At 40.8% G+C, this 16,311-nt stretch overlaps 6 protein-coding genes across 6 annotated transcripts; 3 read left to right on the forward strand and 3 right to left on the reverse strand.

Moving 5' to 3' along the window:
- Positions 1–514: 514 nt before the first annotated feature.
- Positions 515–2,242, reverse strand: LOC129581889 (translation initiation factor IF-3-like). The gene is made up of 3 exons (XM_055473174.1): positions 1,652–2,242; positions 1,290–1,572; positions 515–879 (listed from the first exon to the last, which is right to left on the reverse strand). Exons 1-3 carry the CDS (start codon positions 1,945–1,947, stop codon positions 694–696), a joined length of 765 nt encoding a protein of 254 aa, XP_055329149.1. The 5' UTR covers positions 1,948–2,242; the 3' UTR covers positions 515–693.
- Positions 2,243–2,454: 212 nt separating this feature from the next.
- Positions 2,455–6,093, forward strand: LOC129581879 (methionine--tRNA ligase, cytoplasmic-like). Its single transcript, XM_055473161.1, has 4 exons — positions 2,455–3,178; positions 3,459–3,928; positions 4,271–5,173; positions 5,634–6,093. Exons 1-4 carry the CDS (start codon positions 2,641–2,643, stop codon positions 5,826–5,828), a joined length of 2,106 nt encoding a protein of 701 aa, XP_055329136.1. The 5' UTR covers positions 2,455–2,640; the 3' UTR covers positions 5,829–6,093.
- LOC129581888 (uncharacterized) lies at positions 5,011–10,929 on the reverse strand. The gene is made up of 4 exons (XM_055473173.1): positions 10,631–10,929; positions 9,588–10,167; positions 5,594–6,061; positions 5,011–5,149 (listed from the first exon to the last, which is right to left on the reverse strand). Exons 1-3 carry the CDS (start codon positions 10,830–10,832, stop codon positions 6,010–6,012), a joined length of 834 nt encoding a protein of 277 aa, XP_055329148.1. The 5' UTR covers positions 10,833–10,929; the 3' UTR covers positions 5,011–5,149; positions 5,594–6,009.
- LOC129581886 (lysophosphatidic acid phosphatase type 6-like) lies at positions 6,331–9,074 on the forward strand. The gene is made up of 2 exons (XM_055473171.1): positions 6,331–7,585; positions 8,285–9,074. The coding sequence occupies exons 1-2, from the start codon at positions 6,820–6,822 to the stop codon at positions 8,800–8,802; spliced, it is 1,284 nt and encodes a 427-aa protein (XP_055329146.1). The 5' UTR covers positions 6,331–6,819; the 3' UTR covers positions 8,803–9,074.
- A 37-nt stretch (positions 10,930–10,966) lies between the features above and the next one.
- On the reverse strand, positions 10,967–13,825 carry LOC129581887 (26S proteasome non-ATPase regulatory subunit 14-like). Its single transcript, XM_055473172.1, has 9 exons — positions 13,458–13,825; positions 13,309–13,386; positions 12,916–13,035; positions 12,616–12,686; positions 12,454–12,512; positions 12,079–12,278; positions 11,930–12,004; positions 11,362–11,487; positions 10,967–11,306 (listed from the first exon to the last, which is right to left on the reverse strand). Exons 1-9 carry the CDS (start codon positions 13,503–13,505, stop codon positions 11,145–11,147), a joined length of 939 nt encoding a protein of 312 aa, XP_055329147.1. The 5' UTR covers positions 13,506–13,825; the 3' UTR covers positions 10,967–11,144.
- Positions 13,826–14,016: 191 nt separating this feature from the next.
- Positions 14,017–16,118, forward strand: LOC129581890 (COX assembly mitochondrial protein homolog). Its single transcript, XM_055473175.1, has 4 exons — positions 14,017–14,401; positions 14,653–14,757; positions 15,066–15,156; positions 15,707–16,118. The coding sequence occupies exons 1-4, from the start codon at positions 14,302–14,304 to the stop codon at positions 15,879–15,881; spliced, it is 471 nt and encodes a 156-aa protein (XP_055329150.1). The 5' UTR covers positions 14,017–14,301; the 3' UTR covers positions 15,882–16,118.
- Positions 16,119–16,311: the final 193 nt, after the last annotated feature.

A 16,311-nucleotide genomic window follows, 5' to 3' on the forward strand; every position in this document is an offset into this window, starting at 1 on the left:
TAAGGACAGTGGACACTCTCAAGCATTTACTGTACAGTACTCACTGCCACGAAGGCGGACGCCACCGGAAGTACGTATTTACACAACATTGCTCCCAAGTCTCAGTCAGTCTCAGCGTATTTTCGAAACAAAGATTCAGAAAAACTTTTCGTTTTGTAACAATAAAAAAACACAAAACATAATGCAAAAACAAAACATCGTTGGCTTATTATCACAAGAAACATTAAAGAACAGAGAAAAGCCAGCCGGCTTTAGTCAGACTGTGCGCTGTGGTTTTTTTAAAACACTGCACCGATTCAATAAGATTATTAAGGTAATATGCATATGTACAAATTCACAAGTATGGTGTTTCCTCATTTCCCATCCTACCATCTGCAAAAAGCCCTCTATGCTCTCAAAACTTAGCAGCAAATACCAAATTCAATACCAAATACCAAATTTAAATGCAGTCAAATAAAAATATATAGCAAGTTTTAAGTATATATATTACAGACGGTGGATCTGTTGTTGAGTTTTAAACTTTTAATACAGTAGTCATGCTTACAATTAATTAAACGGCCAAAACAGTACATTCATGTAGCGTAATGGCGATCAAATTCTGAAATGCCAGCGTGCTGTTTGTTGTTATTCATTCCTTTAACTACAACCCAATGAAAAACACGGCTTTTTCTACAGTTACAAGATAAGAGCACTTCAACCAGTTATCTGTACTTCTTCTTTGGTCTCTTTCTGATTTTCTTCGGTCGGAATCTTCGAGTCTTCTGGTACTGCAACTGATTTCAAAAGGCATCGAATATTCCGCTCAGTTTTGGATAAATCCGCAACCACGGGATGGTAAAGTGTTTTCAACTGCTTTAACACAAGTTCATAAATCTGACCCTGAAAAAAATCAAAATAAGGCGTACAAAACAAGAGCAAGGCATATGATCTTATTAGCAGAACCATCTGTATTACCTACAGCATAATAAGCACGATAATGTAACGATAACTATTTGTAACAAACTAACAGTTAAAAAACGTCTGCAGCTGACAGAATCAGCTTATACCACGCTCACAAATTACTTTTGCTTTAACTTTTATGATTTTAAATGAATGTCCTTTTTTTCTTTTTATCGTCGTATCGGCAGAACTGAACGGTCTAAGCTAAACTTGAAAATTAGCTGCTAACAACCCGACGAGTACGGTAAACAGCAATTATAAAAGGTTAACAAAATAACGATGCGAGAAACAAATAAACTGGAACAGTAAAATATCAAAACCGGTTGCTTCCAGATATTAGTTTCCCTTACCATGCGTGCTTTGACGTCGGGTTTACCCAGAATCACCACCCTAACATTATCGCCCTTGGTCAGCCATTCTTCAGCCTGCTTGATTTTGGTCAAAATATCATGGTCCGTCGCGGTGCTGGTTAACTGTAATATTTTCTCACGAACTATCTTCTCAGCTTTCCTCCTGTCACGATCCGCTAATTGTATCTTGTGCAAGTCATCACCGGAAATCAGTTTGTAAACAGGATAAATCGCCGGTCTGTCCAACGCGGCCTGTAGTGCCGGATACTCTTTGATATTTACTCTAAAAAATACCCAAATCAGCGAAAATGGCAACATGTAACATCCCATGAATGCAACAAGTTACAAAGGAAATACCGTACGCTTTCAAGTCTTCCTTTTTGGCACGTGCCTGTGCGTCGGATTTCTTCATCACGCCAATCGTACTATCGTCCACACCGAGTAATAATACTTTCACATCAGCGTCTTTAACGCGTATGGGAGGCAAGGGATCCGACAGGATGTTTTTCTTTTTCATGACTATACTGCTCGATTGCAATCCGCGAGTCAGTAACAACGCTGTACCTGGCGCTAATAAGGGATCAACGAGCATCAAATTTGGTCGAAAAAAATTCCAGCATGGCGGATATACTATCCTACAAAAATTTCGGAGCTGCATCCTCAGCAAACGCTGGAAATCAGGCGAAGCAGGGATTCGTAGGTTCCACGTATCGATGCGCTACCAGAATTCTTTGCAAAATCTGATTCCTGCAGGCTCCAGGCAAAACGTATTCCCACGTCCCTCCGAACGAAAGTGCGCAAAAGCACTGGATTCTGATAAGAACTAACGATACCTGACAGACTATAGCGCAATCCATAAAAAATTTACCCACGGCAAGCGTACCACGCCAAAATTTATCGTAAAATTTTTAAGAACAAGAAGAAACCATACTAGTACATTTCGCAACAATCAACATTCAACAACATCAGCAATCAAACGCCGCATGCTCTGGGACCAGTCTGGGTTATATCAACTTATATGACTTGTGGCGTCACGAAGTCTACGGCAGAGTAGTGCCCCCAGAAAAAGCAGTCATTTATCTCGACGATACCACCCCAAAAATAAGTCTGCGCTTGCTACGGAATGACTTGATACTCCGTTTTTATGCGAACAATTTCTAATGATGAGAACTAATAACTGCAAAGTGCAAATGAGCAAATGCACAATTATCCGCCAGGTTTTTCGAAACGAAAAGTGAAGCTACGATTATTGAGAATATTTATTTGTGGTGCAGTTTTGTGTCTTATAATTGTTACCTTTTAATTCTTTGAAGATTGTTCAGACTGGTTTAATACTGCCTGTTCCAACACTATGGCTACCAGCAACGTGGACGATGTAAAATCTCAAGAGCCTGCGAGAACCTTCACTCTTGAAGAGTTACAGGCGGCCTACAGTCACTGGTCTGAGGGGAAGAAAGGTCCGTCTCCGTTACGACCACGGGACCATCCCTTGCTTCCCGTGGCTGGTGGCCGCAATGTCCTGATCTCGTCGGCACTGCCGTATGTCAACAATGTTCCGCACTTAGGAAACATCATCGGGTGTGTCCTGTCGGCGGATGCCTTCTCGCGTTTTTGCCGTTTACGGGGCTACAATTCTCTGTTTCTCTGTGGTACGGATGAATATGGAACGGCGACGGAGACGAAAGCTATCGAAGAAGGACTGACACCGCGACAGATCTGTGACAAATACAATGCCATCCATAAGCAGGTTTACGACTGGTTCAACATTGATTTTGACACGTTTGGACGCACTAGTACGGACGAGCAGACTAAGATTGCGCAAGATATATTTTGGAAACTGCACAAGAATGGACTATTATTGGCGGAAAGCATGGAACAGTTGCACTGCGGTACGAGCTGGAGTATTTTTTCGCTTGATAGTAATTCCGGAATTCCGAAGTACAGTCTGTACAATGCTGATGTAACGTGATATTGCATCAGCTTGGTTGTCTTCGCGGGTCTCTGAATATTACATTTTGGCAGGGATGAATTTTGTATTTGCAGGTAGATAGTGTTAACATTTACACATCAGGTAAAAAATACGAATAGTTTGCGGTCATTGGAACTTTAACAAAAATGTTTAACGAAGCAAAATTCGATTTCGACATTTTCATTTTTTTGTCCATTTAGGAAATTGTAATCGATTCCTGGCTGATCGATACGTGGAGGGTACGTGTCCCTTGTGCGCGTATCCGGATTGTCGCGGAGACCAGTGTGATAAATGTGGAAAATTGGTTAACGCTACGGAATTACTTAATCCGAAGTGTAAACAATGCGGTGCGACCCCCGTTGTCAAATCTTCGGATCATTTGTTCCTGGATCTGCCGAAAATTCAACCGGAGTTGGAAAAATATCTTGAAAAGGAAGCGTTTGGTAAGGGAATGTGGACGCACAATGCGAAATTGATTACGCAGTCATGGCTGCGGGATGGTTTGAAGCCGCGATGCATTACGCGGGATTTGACTTGGGGGACACCGGTGCCTCTGGAAGGTTACACATCGAAAGTGTTTTACGTGTGGTTTGATGCACCAATTGGTTACATCTCGATCACGGCGAATTACACGAAGGATTGGGAAAAATGGTGGAAAAATCCGACTCAGGTATGCAAACTGAAGTTCTTTGCTTTTTTACGCCCTTGTTTGATGAAGGAATATTTTACGGGGTTGTGTGTTATGCCCACTGCATGCTTTGGATAGATTCAATTCTGTGTGATTTATTCGCCTGTTAAAACGGTTTTATGGGATTAGAGCGCTTTTAATTTTTGTTTATGATATTCTGTCGCTCCCTGTGTTGCAGTTTTTCCGCTGTGTATTTACATGCCATTTAAATGGTAATCTAACGAACCCGTTGTAATTGATATACAGTATATGTCTATAAATATTTGTGGTACTTCTTCTGTTGACTGTTTAGTCAGCGGCAATAATTCTGCATGGTTGTTGCAGGTTGAATACTACAATTTTCTGGGAAAGGATAACGTCCCATTCCATAGCGTGATTTTTCCGTGCTCCTTACTTGGAGCTAAGGATAATTACACCCTAGTCACTCACATGAGCGCTACAGAGTATTTGAATTACGAAAGCGACAAATTTTCGAAAAGTCGTGGAGTGGGTGTGTTCGGAACGGACGCTATATCCACAGGCATCGATGCGGATATTTATCGTTTTTATCTTCTTTTCGTGCGTCCAGAAAACCAAGATACGTCATTCTCGTGGGCCGATCTCGTGCTGAAGAACAACACTGAACTGCTAAACAACATTGGCAACTTTATTAATCGCGGACTGAGCTTTTTAGATAAGAATTTCGGTGGTGTCATCCCGGAAATGAAGTTAATTGACGAAGATTTTCAACTGCTGGCCAGCATTAATTGTGAAATTGCCGCATATGTGAGCAACATGGAGCAGGTCTGTCTGAAGGAAGCATTGCGGGATATTTTGGCCGTATCGCGTTTGGGTAATCAGATGATGCAAGCAGCACAACCGTGGGCTCTCGTTAAGGGCACGGACGAGCAGAAAATTCGTGGCGGCACTGTGATCGGTTTAGCGGCAAATATCAGTCTGCAGTTGTCGATTATGCTGTTGCCGTTTATGCCGCATTATAGTAAGGTCATCCAACAGCAGCTAAACGCCCCGGATAGCTGTTACTATTTGGTGGAATACTTGATTTGCCATCTCGAAGCTGGACATAAGATTGGCACACCGGGACCGTTATTCCGCAGAATTGAGAGCGCGGAAGTGGAAGATTTGAAGAAACGTTTCGCCGGGAAGCCAGCGCCTAAACCAGATATTCCAGCTGCGGCACTAAGTCCGGAGGAGCTTGAGGCGCTGAACAAGGAAATAACATCGCAGGTACGGTATTAATATCACAGATTGCGTTTGACTTACTTTAGCGTTAAATTTTGCCAGGATGAAAAAAGAGTCTTACAGTTAGATCAGATGTTTCTGTAATTTATGCATTTCGCTTAATGTTTTTTGGTTATCGCTCATTTGATAATTAAAGAGAGGACACAAAAAACTTCACATTATTGTTTTGTTGGTGCCCAAGAGCAACAGCCGGTGTTTTATCGTGTTGAAAGGATCGAGAGAGTTAATTAAATTACGTGAACTGTCGTTTTTGACATCTTACATGGTAGATTTGGTATGGCCACAACCCACAAGCAGAATATTTATGCGCTTTTAGCGTTTGCATGGCTTCTTCTTTACTTGTAAGAGTGCATACTGCTTACATTATTGTTAATGAAATTGTAGATGTGCGTAAATGGTTCATACTTTATTTATACTTCAGTGGTTGATATTGGTTGTTCTTTAGGGAGAAGTGGTGAGGTCATTGAAAACTCAGAATGCAGCAAAAGAAGAAATCGACAAGGCGGTTGCGGTGTTGTTGGGTTTGAAGAACAAACTGAAACTGCATGGCGGTGCTGGTGATTCGACGAAAGCAGAATCTAACAAAAAAGGAGCAGCTAAGGCGAAAGGTGGACAAAAAACTCCTGTTACATCCGGTTGATACTTTTGTTTTATAGTTTTATATTGATCCATTGATTATTCGTGAAAGTCTTCGGTGCATTCGTAAAAAAAAGCGATCTTAAAAATGTGGCTTTGTTGTTTTGGCTTCGGTGCGTCAAGGAAAGTTAACCGGAGACAGAGAAATGCAACAGCATTTGTTACTTACTTGTTATCTCGCATTGTTATCGCATTTTTCTAATGTCACTCAGTTCCAGTACTAGTTGTCCACTAATGCTGAAATTCATTGAAATGTTTGAATACAGTCATAGTTAGGTATACTACACCGTAGTACAGTACTTACGTTAATTATTGTGGAACGAAAACTATTAGGACAAAGCGCTCGTATTTGTAGAACTGCTAAATACTAACTACATAGTACGGCTGCAAGTACTGTTACTTCAATAACAATGATATATTTGGACGCTTTCACAGGTTTCCAAATTCTGTTATGGAAATATTTATTAACATTTCTATTGCTGAGAATTTACTAACGATAAGGTCAGGGTTGCCGCCTACGAGTATGCATGTTTACAATTTTCTACCGTATTGTTCCATTTCCGGTTTGTGATTTGTTTTCCGCTTCGAAATCAGCGATCATGGACAGGGTGGGTGAAACATCCGTGATAACTGCGTGAGTTGTGGATACCATTTCCCGTAATTTGGAATGGATACGGAATCACATTATCACAGATCCGTAGTCTAGTCACAATGGAGTTGAAATGTGGAGTTGAAATTTTTAGTTTTTAACTGGATTTTTCCGCCAAGCATTTCATTTTCTGATTTAACCCGTCAAATTAATATTCTGTTTCTGGTGTTTGCAGTCCTTTCAACTTTTCCGTGTGGCTGTGTGTGATTACGTAGTTGCTTGTATTTACTGTAGATTTTGTATTTGTGACTGCAGTGCTGTAAATTTTTTAGTACGTACTGTACTGAAAAGGTGAATTTCTCATACGGTGGTGTTTTATTCGGTTGAAGAAAGATTTATCCATACGATGTGGCGGCACAAGTTTACTGGATTGATCGGCACAGCTTTCACGGGCTCAGCGTTTTCATTGTTCGGTTTCCAAAGCCAGAGTGCGCCCCCGTTGGACGATCTCAAGTTGCAGAGTATTCAAGTGTTTTTCCGCCATGGCGCCCGTACCCCTCTGCGCCCTATCCCCTTCCTCCCCGGAGTGCAGTGGCCGAAGGAGCTCATGGCGAACCCGCCGGCCTCTCCCGTGCAGTACGTCCTCACGGGGATGGACGGCAAAGTCATGACTCGCAGTCCCCACGATGACAAACTGCAGAAGATTGTTTTTCCAGGCGGTGCCAAAGCAGGTCATCTGACCACGGTGGGGAAGCAGCAGATGTTTGATCTCGGCCGACGACTACGTATGGAATATATTGAAAAGCGCCGTTTATTGAATCCGGCCTACAGTGAATCTCAGGTGTACGTGCGTTCGACTAATATCCTGCGCACCGTGGAATCCGCGCAGTGGATGGTTAGTGGGATGTTTGATGCAGCTGCAAAAGGCGCCAAGCCTGTGGTTATTCATACGGATCTGGATGAGGAGGAAATTCTGTATCCAAATGTAAATTTCTGCATTGCTCTCAAGAATGTCAATAAGAGTTTCTACAAGTGGGTCGACGATATGCCCGGGTTGGAGAAGAGTCGTTTAGCACACACAAAGATTTTAAATTACACTCCGGAGAAGTATGATGGGAAAAAGCTGGATTACCAGGAACTGCGCGATGAATTGAGTGCGAGAGAAGCTAATGGTATGCTTTTTCGTTTCCAAAGTTTTGCTTTCATTGAGTTGTGCTGCATTTTCGAAATTGTTTCGCAACATTCCGCCGTAATAAGTAAATATGTTCAGTAAACCGTATACGTAAACCAAATAATTCACAGCAAATGTTTTCAGTGCTTATTACTAGTATGTTTTCACAATGTTAAAAAGTTGTTTATTAAATTTAATACGCCTTAAATCTGTGACTAGTTCTCAAATTTCAGTACTTGAAATTTGGATATTTAACACTGTATGAATATCAGATTACGAATGTCAAATTGCAGCTTGCATCCTTTTCGATCTAATGTTGTATTTTAAAGGTTTGTTTAATTTACTTTGGTTTCGAAAAAAACGTTATTTGAGTGAATGGATTATCTGACTGCTTCGTAACCAATAAATCTCCTTAGGCATCTCGTATTTCATAAATTATATTGTCATCATTTCGCGGTATTGCATTGTGTACTCGAGTTGTCAAAGTGGTACCGTTCTTCAATGCTAAACTGCATTATTGCAGTAAGTACTACTTGAAATGCTCAGTTCAGTTTTTGATTTCTTTGACATGCGTGGGCCAGCGTGGCTGGCCTAAAGGCTTATTAAGGACCAATTACTTTCAGTTTATTGTTAAGAGTGATTGTACTTACCGTATACTGGACTTTTAGCTGTACGAAGGCTAATGGCATTCTGTCAATAGGGCTGTATATTCCCCCGGAAGCCAAGGAAATGTGGAATCAGATCGACAGTCATGCCATCGAGATGTTAAAACTGATGGTGTCCGGTCCGGACGAAAAGAAGCGCAGTACTGTGCTGTCCTTATCGTGCGGTGCTGTTCTGCACATGGTGGCCGCCAACATGGATACGGCCGGCCAGGTTACTGATTCGAAAAAGATGTTTGTCTACTCCGCCCATGATTCTTTGATGATGGCGCTATTGCTGACGCTGGGTTTCTTTGACGGACACTGGCCTCCGTTTGCCGCGGATATTGTCTTCGAATTGTATACGGACAAACAGGACAAGAAATGGGTACGCATACTGTTTATGGGGCGGCCACAGAAGTTGGGGAAAGAGCAGGGGGAAATTATCTCATATGACAAGTTTAAGAAATTGATTGCACCGTTTTCATTGTCCTACAAGAAATATCGCCGGGTGTGTGATGTGCAGGAGGTGGAAGGAGGGGAAGTGATGGATGTGATAGGGGGCAGGAAGAAGTGATATTATGGTTGTGGTGGTACGATTTACGACGGTGTTGGCCAGCCGGTTGCTGTTGAACTTATGACGACTGACGATAGAGTTTTATCATTGCCATAATTATTGACTGAGAGCTGATATCGGTGATATGCACTCATGTATTGTTTTCGGTTATACTAATCTGTTTTTTTAGTGCGCTCGTGTTGCTAATGCTTTTCTTCGATTTATGTCCTTGCAGTTAGCGACCGTTTTTCCTGTATGTTTTGAAGGCTATGCTGAGAATTATTAGACTACTATTCCGATTCCAGTGCGTAGATTATCAATTACCTGTAACTGAGAAGCGAAGTTTACTTTTTCGCTGTTTAGTACTTCATATGGAACATTTGTACCGTCTGGTTCGTAACGTATGTGGTGTTTGAAAGTTGGAGCGTCCAGCAATAAAATTAGTTGGTGAACGTTTTGCCGTAATTTGGTCTAGTCCAGGCCACATACATGATATCTACGTCATGGATCTATCTTGTACTAAAGCCTGATTTAGTATGGAGAATCTTCTACTGTTTGTTTATTACCACTTGTAGACTGACGACTAACCGTCAGAAACAAAGTTTTGATAGCCATTTATTGACTATCGACTCATACCTTCGGTAAATTATGACGTCAAAAAGAACCGGTACATTTCTGTATACGTGCTGCTGATGCACCAGTACAGTACACTGCTACACATCAGATTAATCATTAATGGGATTGAAGATAAATAATAAGTACGTATAATACGCAGAATATGCAGAACGGCGGATTTACATACTTACTAAATTTCGTAAGTTGTCCCGGTTTCCAGTTGATGGACCGCGTTGGGCCATATGAGTAGCGGTTTCGCAGTGCGCGTCCAGTCCGTAACCGCTATCAGCGGATAATTATTATCGCCATCCCGATGACCCAGTGTGCCAGTAGCGATAAAACCCTGTATAGCCAAATTTAGTCCCACAATTCCACAGGGAACAATCAGTAAGGCCTGCATGGCTGCAATGACCAGAACAGTTCGCCAGTTGGCGTCACTGATGGCAGATCCTGATAGCAAAAAATTCGCTGATTCTAATAAACCAACAATCGAACAAAAAAGTGCACCAATAACCAGCGCAATGCAGGTTATAGCCTGGGAGTAATATTGTAATTTGGTCAGTTCAGTATTGCTCCATAACATGTGCCCGCCGTCCACGCGGGTGATATCCATCGTTACTTTCTGAGCTTGATTTTCTGCTAGTGTTATAAATCTCCTAAAGGATCTTATACACAACATCAGCGCTATGCCAGCGAAAACACCGGGATAGCCTTTGTCCATTGTGTATCCAGCGGTAATAAAATCTCCACCAAACCATATCAAGCTGGAGGCTGCACTTCACAAAGGGCACAGATTAGGAATAGATATGTAAGTACTGTGTTTACGTACTGTACGTAGCACACATGATTGCGGCACTTACATACTGTAGAACTTTGTGCTTCTTGCGCACCAGAAAAACTGTATTCTACATATGCTTCCATGTAAAGAAATCCGTAACAAATAACAAAAAATTAAAATTAATGTTATTATAGTTAGTGTTTGAAAACTCTTGAGTATTTTCGAAACCACAAAGTCATACCAGCAACGGTTTGTGTTGTCACAATTGCCTAAATAAACCTACTCGTAGTGGTTTATTAGGTAACAAAATATTAATACGTAACAGTTACTAGTTAGTCAGTTACTAATTAATGCGAGTAAGGTTTTTTGCACAAGCTACGTTTTAGTGACTTTGTATTGTCGCGCAAAAAAACTTCAACTTTCCTTACCGTAGTTGATGACGGTACTTTAACTAACCGATGGTTTGAGCGCCAATCATCAAGCAACTTATGATAATTTCAAATGTAAACATTGCTTGAACACATGGAATCATCATCGGTTTTCGTTCAACTTCCGTATTACGAATTTTTTCTTGCAGCGGTAGATTTTCTACTATCGAGGCACGGTGTTGCCTTTCGTGGGCTCCCTCATCATAATGATGCCCAGTATGCCAAGTCATAACCTATGAAAAATTAGTCGGACAATTTAAAAACCAATGCAGTATTATGTAAGTGTGCATAAAGTCAATCTCTTCAACACTAAAATACAAGCGCATTCTTGTTAATTCTACAAGTACTGTACTGTGAGCGCGGAAAAAACTGAAAGTTTTGTTAAAATCCAATAGGTTGCCAAGAAACAAGTCCTGCAGGTCATCAAAACTGTTCAACGATTTTTAAGGTTCCAAGAAGTGAGAAAATGCACGATAATGCAGCAGGAGTGTACAAATCTTCAATTTCAAGTAGAAAATCAGATATTTTAACATTATGCCGACTTATTTGAAAATCGCAGTTTCAACCATAGCTCCCAAACACTGAATAGTATTTTGCACCAACAAATGGTCGACTTTTTCTTCGAGATGCCTCTTTGGATCAATCTTGCCCACATTCTTTATAGCAAGTTGCTCCGGGGTCATTTTCTCCTCGTCGTCCAGAGCCTAATCGAAAACAAAATTACAAACAGCCACCGCCAGCGCAAAACAATAATCCTACTTTAATGTAGTCCTTCGCCAGCTTAACCATGGCTTCAGCAGTCTTTTCGTTATTAGCACAATGTTCCTCATATTTTTGCAACGATAAGCCTTCCACCCATGACTTCTTGTGGAGGTTCAGCAACATCTAAAAAGCAGTCACTCATCAGGCACGGTAATACAACTTGATAAGTGCTTACTTTGAATAATTAGTTAAGTACTTACTAACCAGAAACATATTTGTTAAATTAATCGTATCTGTTAAAGAAAATTAAAACAATTATACAAAACAAATAAAATTAAAAAAACTACGCTCAAGAGTGTGACAAGCAGTAGTCCACAACAAAATAAGTAGGTATCTAACTCATTCTACAAAAGTTTTCTTTTCCCAAGGAAAGCCAAACGTGGGAAAACTTAACGGGCTGTACTGTTCAACAAAGACCCAAAAATCCGATATCAAAAACAAATTAACGGAACTTTACAAAAATAAAAATTACGAAGTAAAGTAAATCAATTAACGCGACAACTGAATTGAAATAAATTTCGCACAAACAGATTTCAAATAGTAGTTATCATGCATTCCAACTCACCTTTTGTTCAAGTTCATTTTTTCGATAATTGATGGCGATGCTGTAATAATGCCTATTGAGACCATGAATAAGTGCCTGTAATCGAAGTCAAGTCATAATAAGTATTATAGATGTTTATAAGAAAACAATATAATTAGTTAATTTATTACCTGAATGGAAGGTTTCTGGAGATGTCCAATATTAGACGTCGTCTGACGAGGCTCTTGTCCCAAAACGACAGTGTTAGGATTAATCAGACGGAAAGCATCAATGACCACCTTTCCCTTTACACTCTGAATGGGATCGACCACGACAGCAACTGCTCGATCGGATAAAGCTTCAAAGCTCTGTTGCGTATTGATATCCACTCCTAAATTATTAAGATTACTCAATTTACAAGACGGCGATTAGTTGAAAGTTCGGCGGAAATAATTTAACTTTTGAGACCTATGCCGGACAGTGCAGAGTGCAGACACAAAAATCCAGCAACACAAACAATGCTAGATCACATGAAAAAGCATGCTTAAGCTTAAAGATCTACGAACCTGACAACCAGCAGCCGAAACCAGGATGAGAGTGGTACCACCCGACTACCATTTCCGGCCTAAAAAAGTGAAATCATCCATGACAACATTTCCAGCGCTTCAATAGTACCTAACAAACCTGCGACGTGCACCACTACAACGACAACAACCACATCAACTCACCTTCCCGTCTGCTTCAACATTTCCAACATTTTAGCCTGAAAGACAGGATCCACGGCTTCCACGCTAACGCCCTACAATACAAGATAGTAACCAAATTAGGGAATCATCTGGAACACGAAAACCATACACTATGTTGCAAGGCATACGTACTCGCAAATGCAGAATCATAACGTCTAAGGTAAATTAATCTTGTAGCAAAGAGATACCCATAAGGTGCCGCAAGTGAGAAATAACAAACTTACAAAAAAAACCTGCATATTATGGTACGACAAACACCGAAAACAAACTCGCACCGCTTACCGTTCCGGACTGAGGCATGGCAAAAACGTCGATAACGCGCACTGTATAATCGTCCACGAATTCGCCCAGCATCAGACCCATGACTTCCATAGGAACACCAGCCCGGCCGTGTTTCAACATCTGCAATCATAAACACACCGCTATAAGATCAGCGTAAATCGTAAAGTACACGCTATATACAGTAAGAAATTTCCGGACGTTCTATGGAAAAAAGGACCACCACACTATTTTGCCAGACTTTCAAATCCTTTACAGTCTGCACTAAGCACCATACATTTAACAACAATGCGAACGAGACAGTATACACGCCGAAGTGTAAGTCTTCTTTAATCTACTTACTTACGCTGACTTCACGGAGAAGAAAAGCGGCTATAATAACAGAAAGGTAAATACCTTTAAAAGGGCCAGAGAAGAGATGTAAACTTGTTCCGCAGTGTCCACGCTCGGTGTATCGCCTTGAGGTCCTGCATTCTACATTGCATAAAGCATCGTTGCGGCAGATGGAGGCGAATCATAAGACGAACAAAACGGAATCTGGTTACCTGAAGTCCAGGCAGACCTCCGGCTCCCAGACGGAACAATCTCTCCATTCTGACGGAAATTGAGAAAATGGCTCAGCAGTTTAAATTCGATGAGAAACAGGAAATCTGTATATGGACGGGTAAAGAAGCAGGGCTTTAATTACTGCAAGTACTAGTTTGTTCCGCACTTCGATAACTCAATCGAATCTCACAAAATTAGCAGAGCAGTTATTCGCCAGTGGGACTAGGAATTCCAGTGATCCAGAAATATTAGTTTCTAACGAATCGAGATGACTGCTCGTAAAAGAAAAAAGAATTACACATACACAAACGAAGGAAGCGGAGCGAAACTCCAGTTTCTCGTCAATAATATTCCACCAGAAAATAAAAATAATTTCAGAGTGACTGTGCGGTTTGGCCCATACAATAATGTCAACCCCGGGGATTAAGTTCGTGCACTGCAGAAGTGCGGCTTGGGTACTTTGATTTATACCCCGGTTATCACTTCCCTGTTAGCAGGGTCCAACATAGGCCAATACTTGCTTTTAAACCAGTTGAGTTTTCGTTAACAATTCGAATAATTATCTATAATGTTAAATTTAATTAGAATGTTATTTTTGAATTTTTAATGCGATTTTTCATTTTCTAGTACAGTACTAATCTTATTTTTCGAATGTGCCGACAACGTCGTAGTTTGAAAGTGGCCATATTGATTTCTCAGTCCTGTACTGTAACTCTTGCTGCGCATGCAATCGTCCGGGTTGTAAAAAATTTTGCAAGCAGTAATAACTATTAAGTATTCAATTTTTCATGTTATGATCTAATCTCAGCTTTGAGCATAGAACTGTTTGAGTTCCTTCTCGAAATGCCTAGGAAGTCTGAAGAGTTTGCTTCGGAATTTGAACAAGAGTTCGACAGGCATCGACATGTCCTGCAAAAAGGAGCTGGAGGTCCCATGGGATACGGTGAGCAGCTTGAAATAATTGACTTGTCACTAGTTATCAGCAGTAGTGATTTATAATCTGTATTGCATCGCAATAGTGCTGCATCTTAAGAGTACTTGTGAAAACAGTAAAAAGCGGGCAATGTTTTCAAGCTACTAAGAAGCCATTTCATGATTTTCATCAAGAGTCATTTCGCTGTTGGGATGTGGCAGATTGACATGCTTAATTTTCCACGGGAAGCTTTAATTTACTGACGTTTTTCACTGGTGCAGGTGATCCGGACGACAAAACTTTAAGAAAAGTGGAGAAAGATGTTATGGTTCCTATGATCATCCGCGATCGCACTAGGCTCGAGAAATGTCGGGAATATTATGATGGTAAAACAGCCTGCAAACACGCAGCAGATTAGATACAGTAATTGAATGGTGTTTACCGTATGTGCGTGCGATTTGAGTAGCTGTAAAACTTACGAATTAATAATGGTGTCTTTATTTGGCACTGGATACTTTTTGTAATTGTTGTTCGCTATTCTCAGAGAAACCCTAGGTTAGCTTATAAATTATGTATTCGAAATGCCGGTTTCGGGTTTATAGTTGATATGTTTCTGGGTTGTTCTTACGACAAAAGGGCATCATCACATCATACAGTACCTGTCGAACTTTTAGTTAATTCGGATGTTTTAAAGCTTTCAGGGCATGCGGTAAAGCAGCCGGTCTGGGGATCGTTTTCCGATGCAGAAACGAAAATAAGGATATGGTGCGCTGTTTTAATAAATGGTGCGTTTAGATATAAAGGCAAAATCGGAATCGGTTTTTGCCTTTTTACTTTTTTAAGTGCAGTTTGCGTTCTTTAAATGCTTTCGTTTGAGCAAATTTTCAAACTGTCAAAAATATACTGGAAAATAATTTCTTTTAGTGTGGCCTTCTTTAGTATACAGATCTGTAGTATTTTTAGTGTGGCCTTCTTTAGTATACAGATCTGTAGTATTTTTAGTGGGGCCTTCTTTATTATACAGATCTGTAGTATCTGTAGTATTAGGCCTCGTCCCGAATTCAAAGCGAATCTCGTTGCGATACAGCAACTCCACCTCGCGAGGTGGCTTCGCGTACCGTATCTATAGGCGTGGCCACTGCATACCACCACCTGGTGCGGTTGAGCAACCGTACCATAGCGAGATTCGCTTTGAATTCGGGACAAGGCCTTAGTATACAGTATCTGTAGTATTTCTTTAGTATAGTACTTCTTCCCTAAAAACATAACACAATGTCATAATATTAGTTTTGATTGTTCCACAGTGCGATTGCTTGTACCACATTTGTTTTGCAGGTATCATGATCCTGAATTCGTAGAAGAATGCACACAGGAATATTTGGAAAAACGAGCAGAGTTTCGTAAAACCGGTCAAATGAAAAAGCGGAGGAAATTTACGGAACCGGCAGGAGAGTACGTACCGTATGGTACTTTACCCTTTCAGAAAAAGGACGGAGATGAAAAGACTTGATTGGTGTAGGCCATTTCGAACTGTGCAAAGTCGCGTGTTGAATAATTTTCATGTTTTTAACAGTCATAAGATACAGTTTGTTGTTTTTGACCAAAGAAGTTTCGACAGTTGTGCCGGTGTGGGTTTTCTGGATGATAGTTGGGGCTGGCATGCCAGAAGCTCCTCTCTACATGTAGTTCAAATGCGCTCCGTGTTGTATGGAGAAGATTGAATAAATAAAGTTTTGGAAGAAAGAAATGTGTTCTGGCTTATTGGATTATAGCTGCTCCAGCCTCCAAATGTATTTTGCAAGCGTTTGTGAGTTCCCCATGCTACTTAGTACGCATGTAATCGCCATGTCGTATCTCAGCACTTGAGCTTATGTCTGTATAAGACTAGGACGTTTTCCGGTGCGGAGATTGCGAATTATTATATTGTGTGAAGGCGATCA

The sequence above is a fragment of the Paramacrobiotus metropolitanus genome, unplaced genomic scaffold (genome assembly GCF_019649055.1).
Source record: "Paramacrobiotus metropolitanus isolate TYO unplaced genomic scaffold, Prichtersi_v1.0 Parri_scaffold0000006, whole genome shotgun sequence".
Taxonomy (NCBI): domain Eukaryota; kingdom Metazoa; phylum Tardigrada; class Eutardigrada; order Parachela; family Macrobiotidae; genus Paramacrobiotus; species Paramacrobiotus metropolitanus.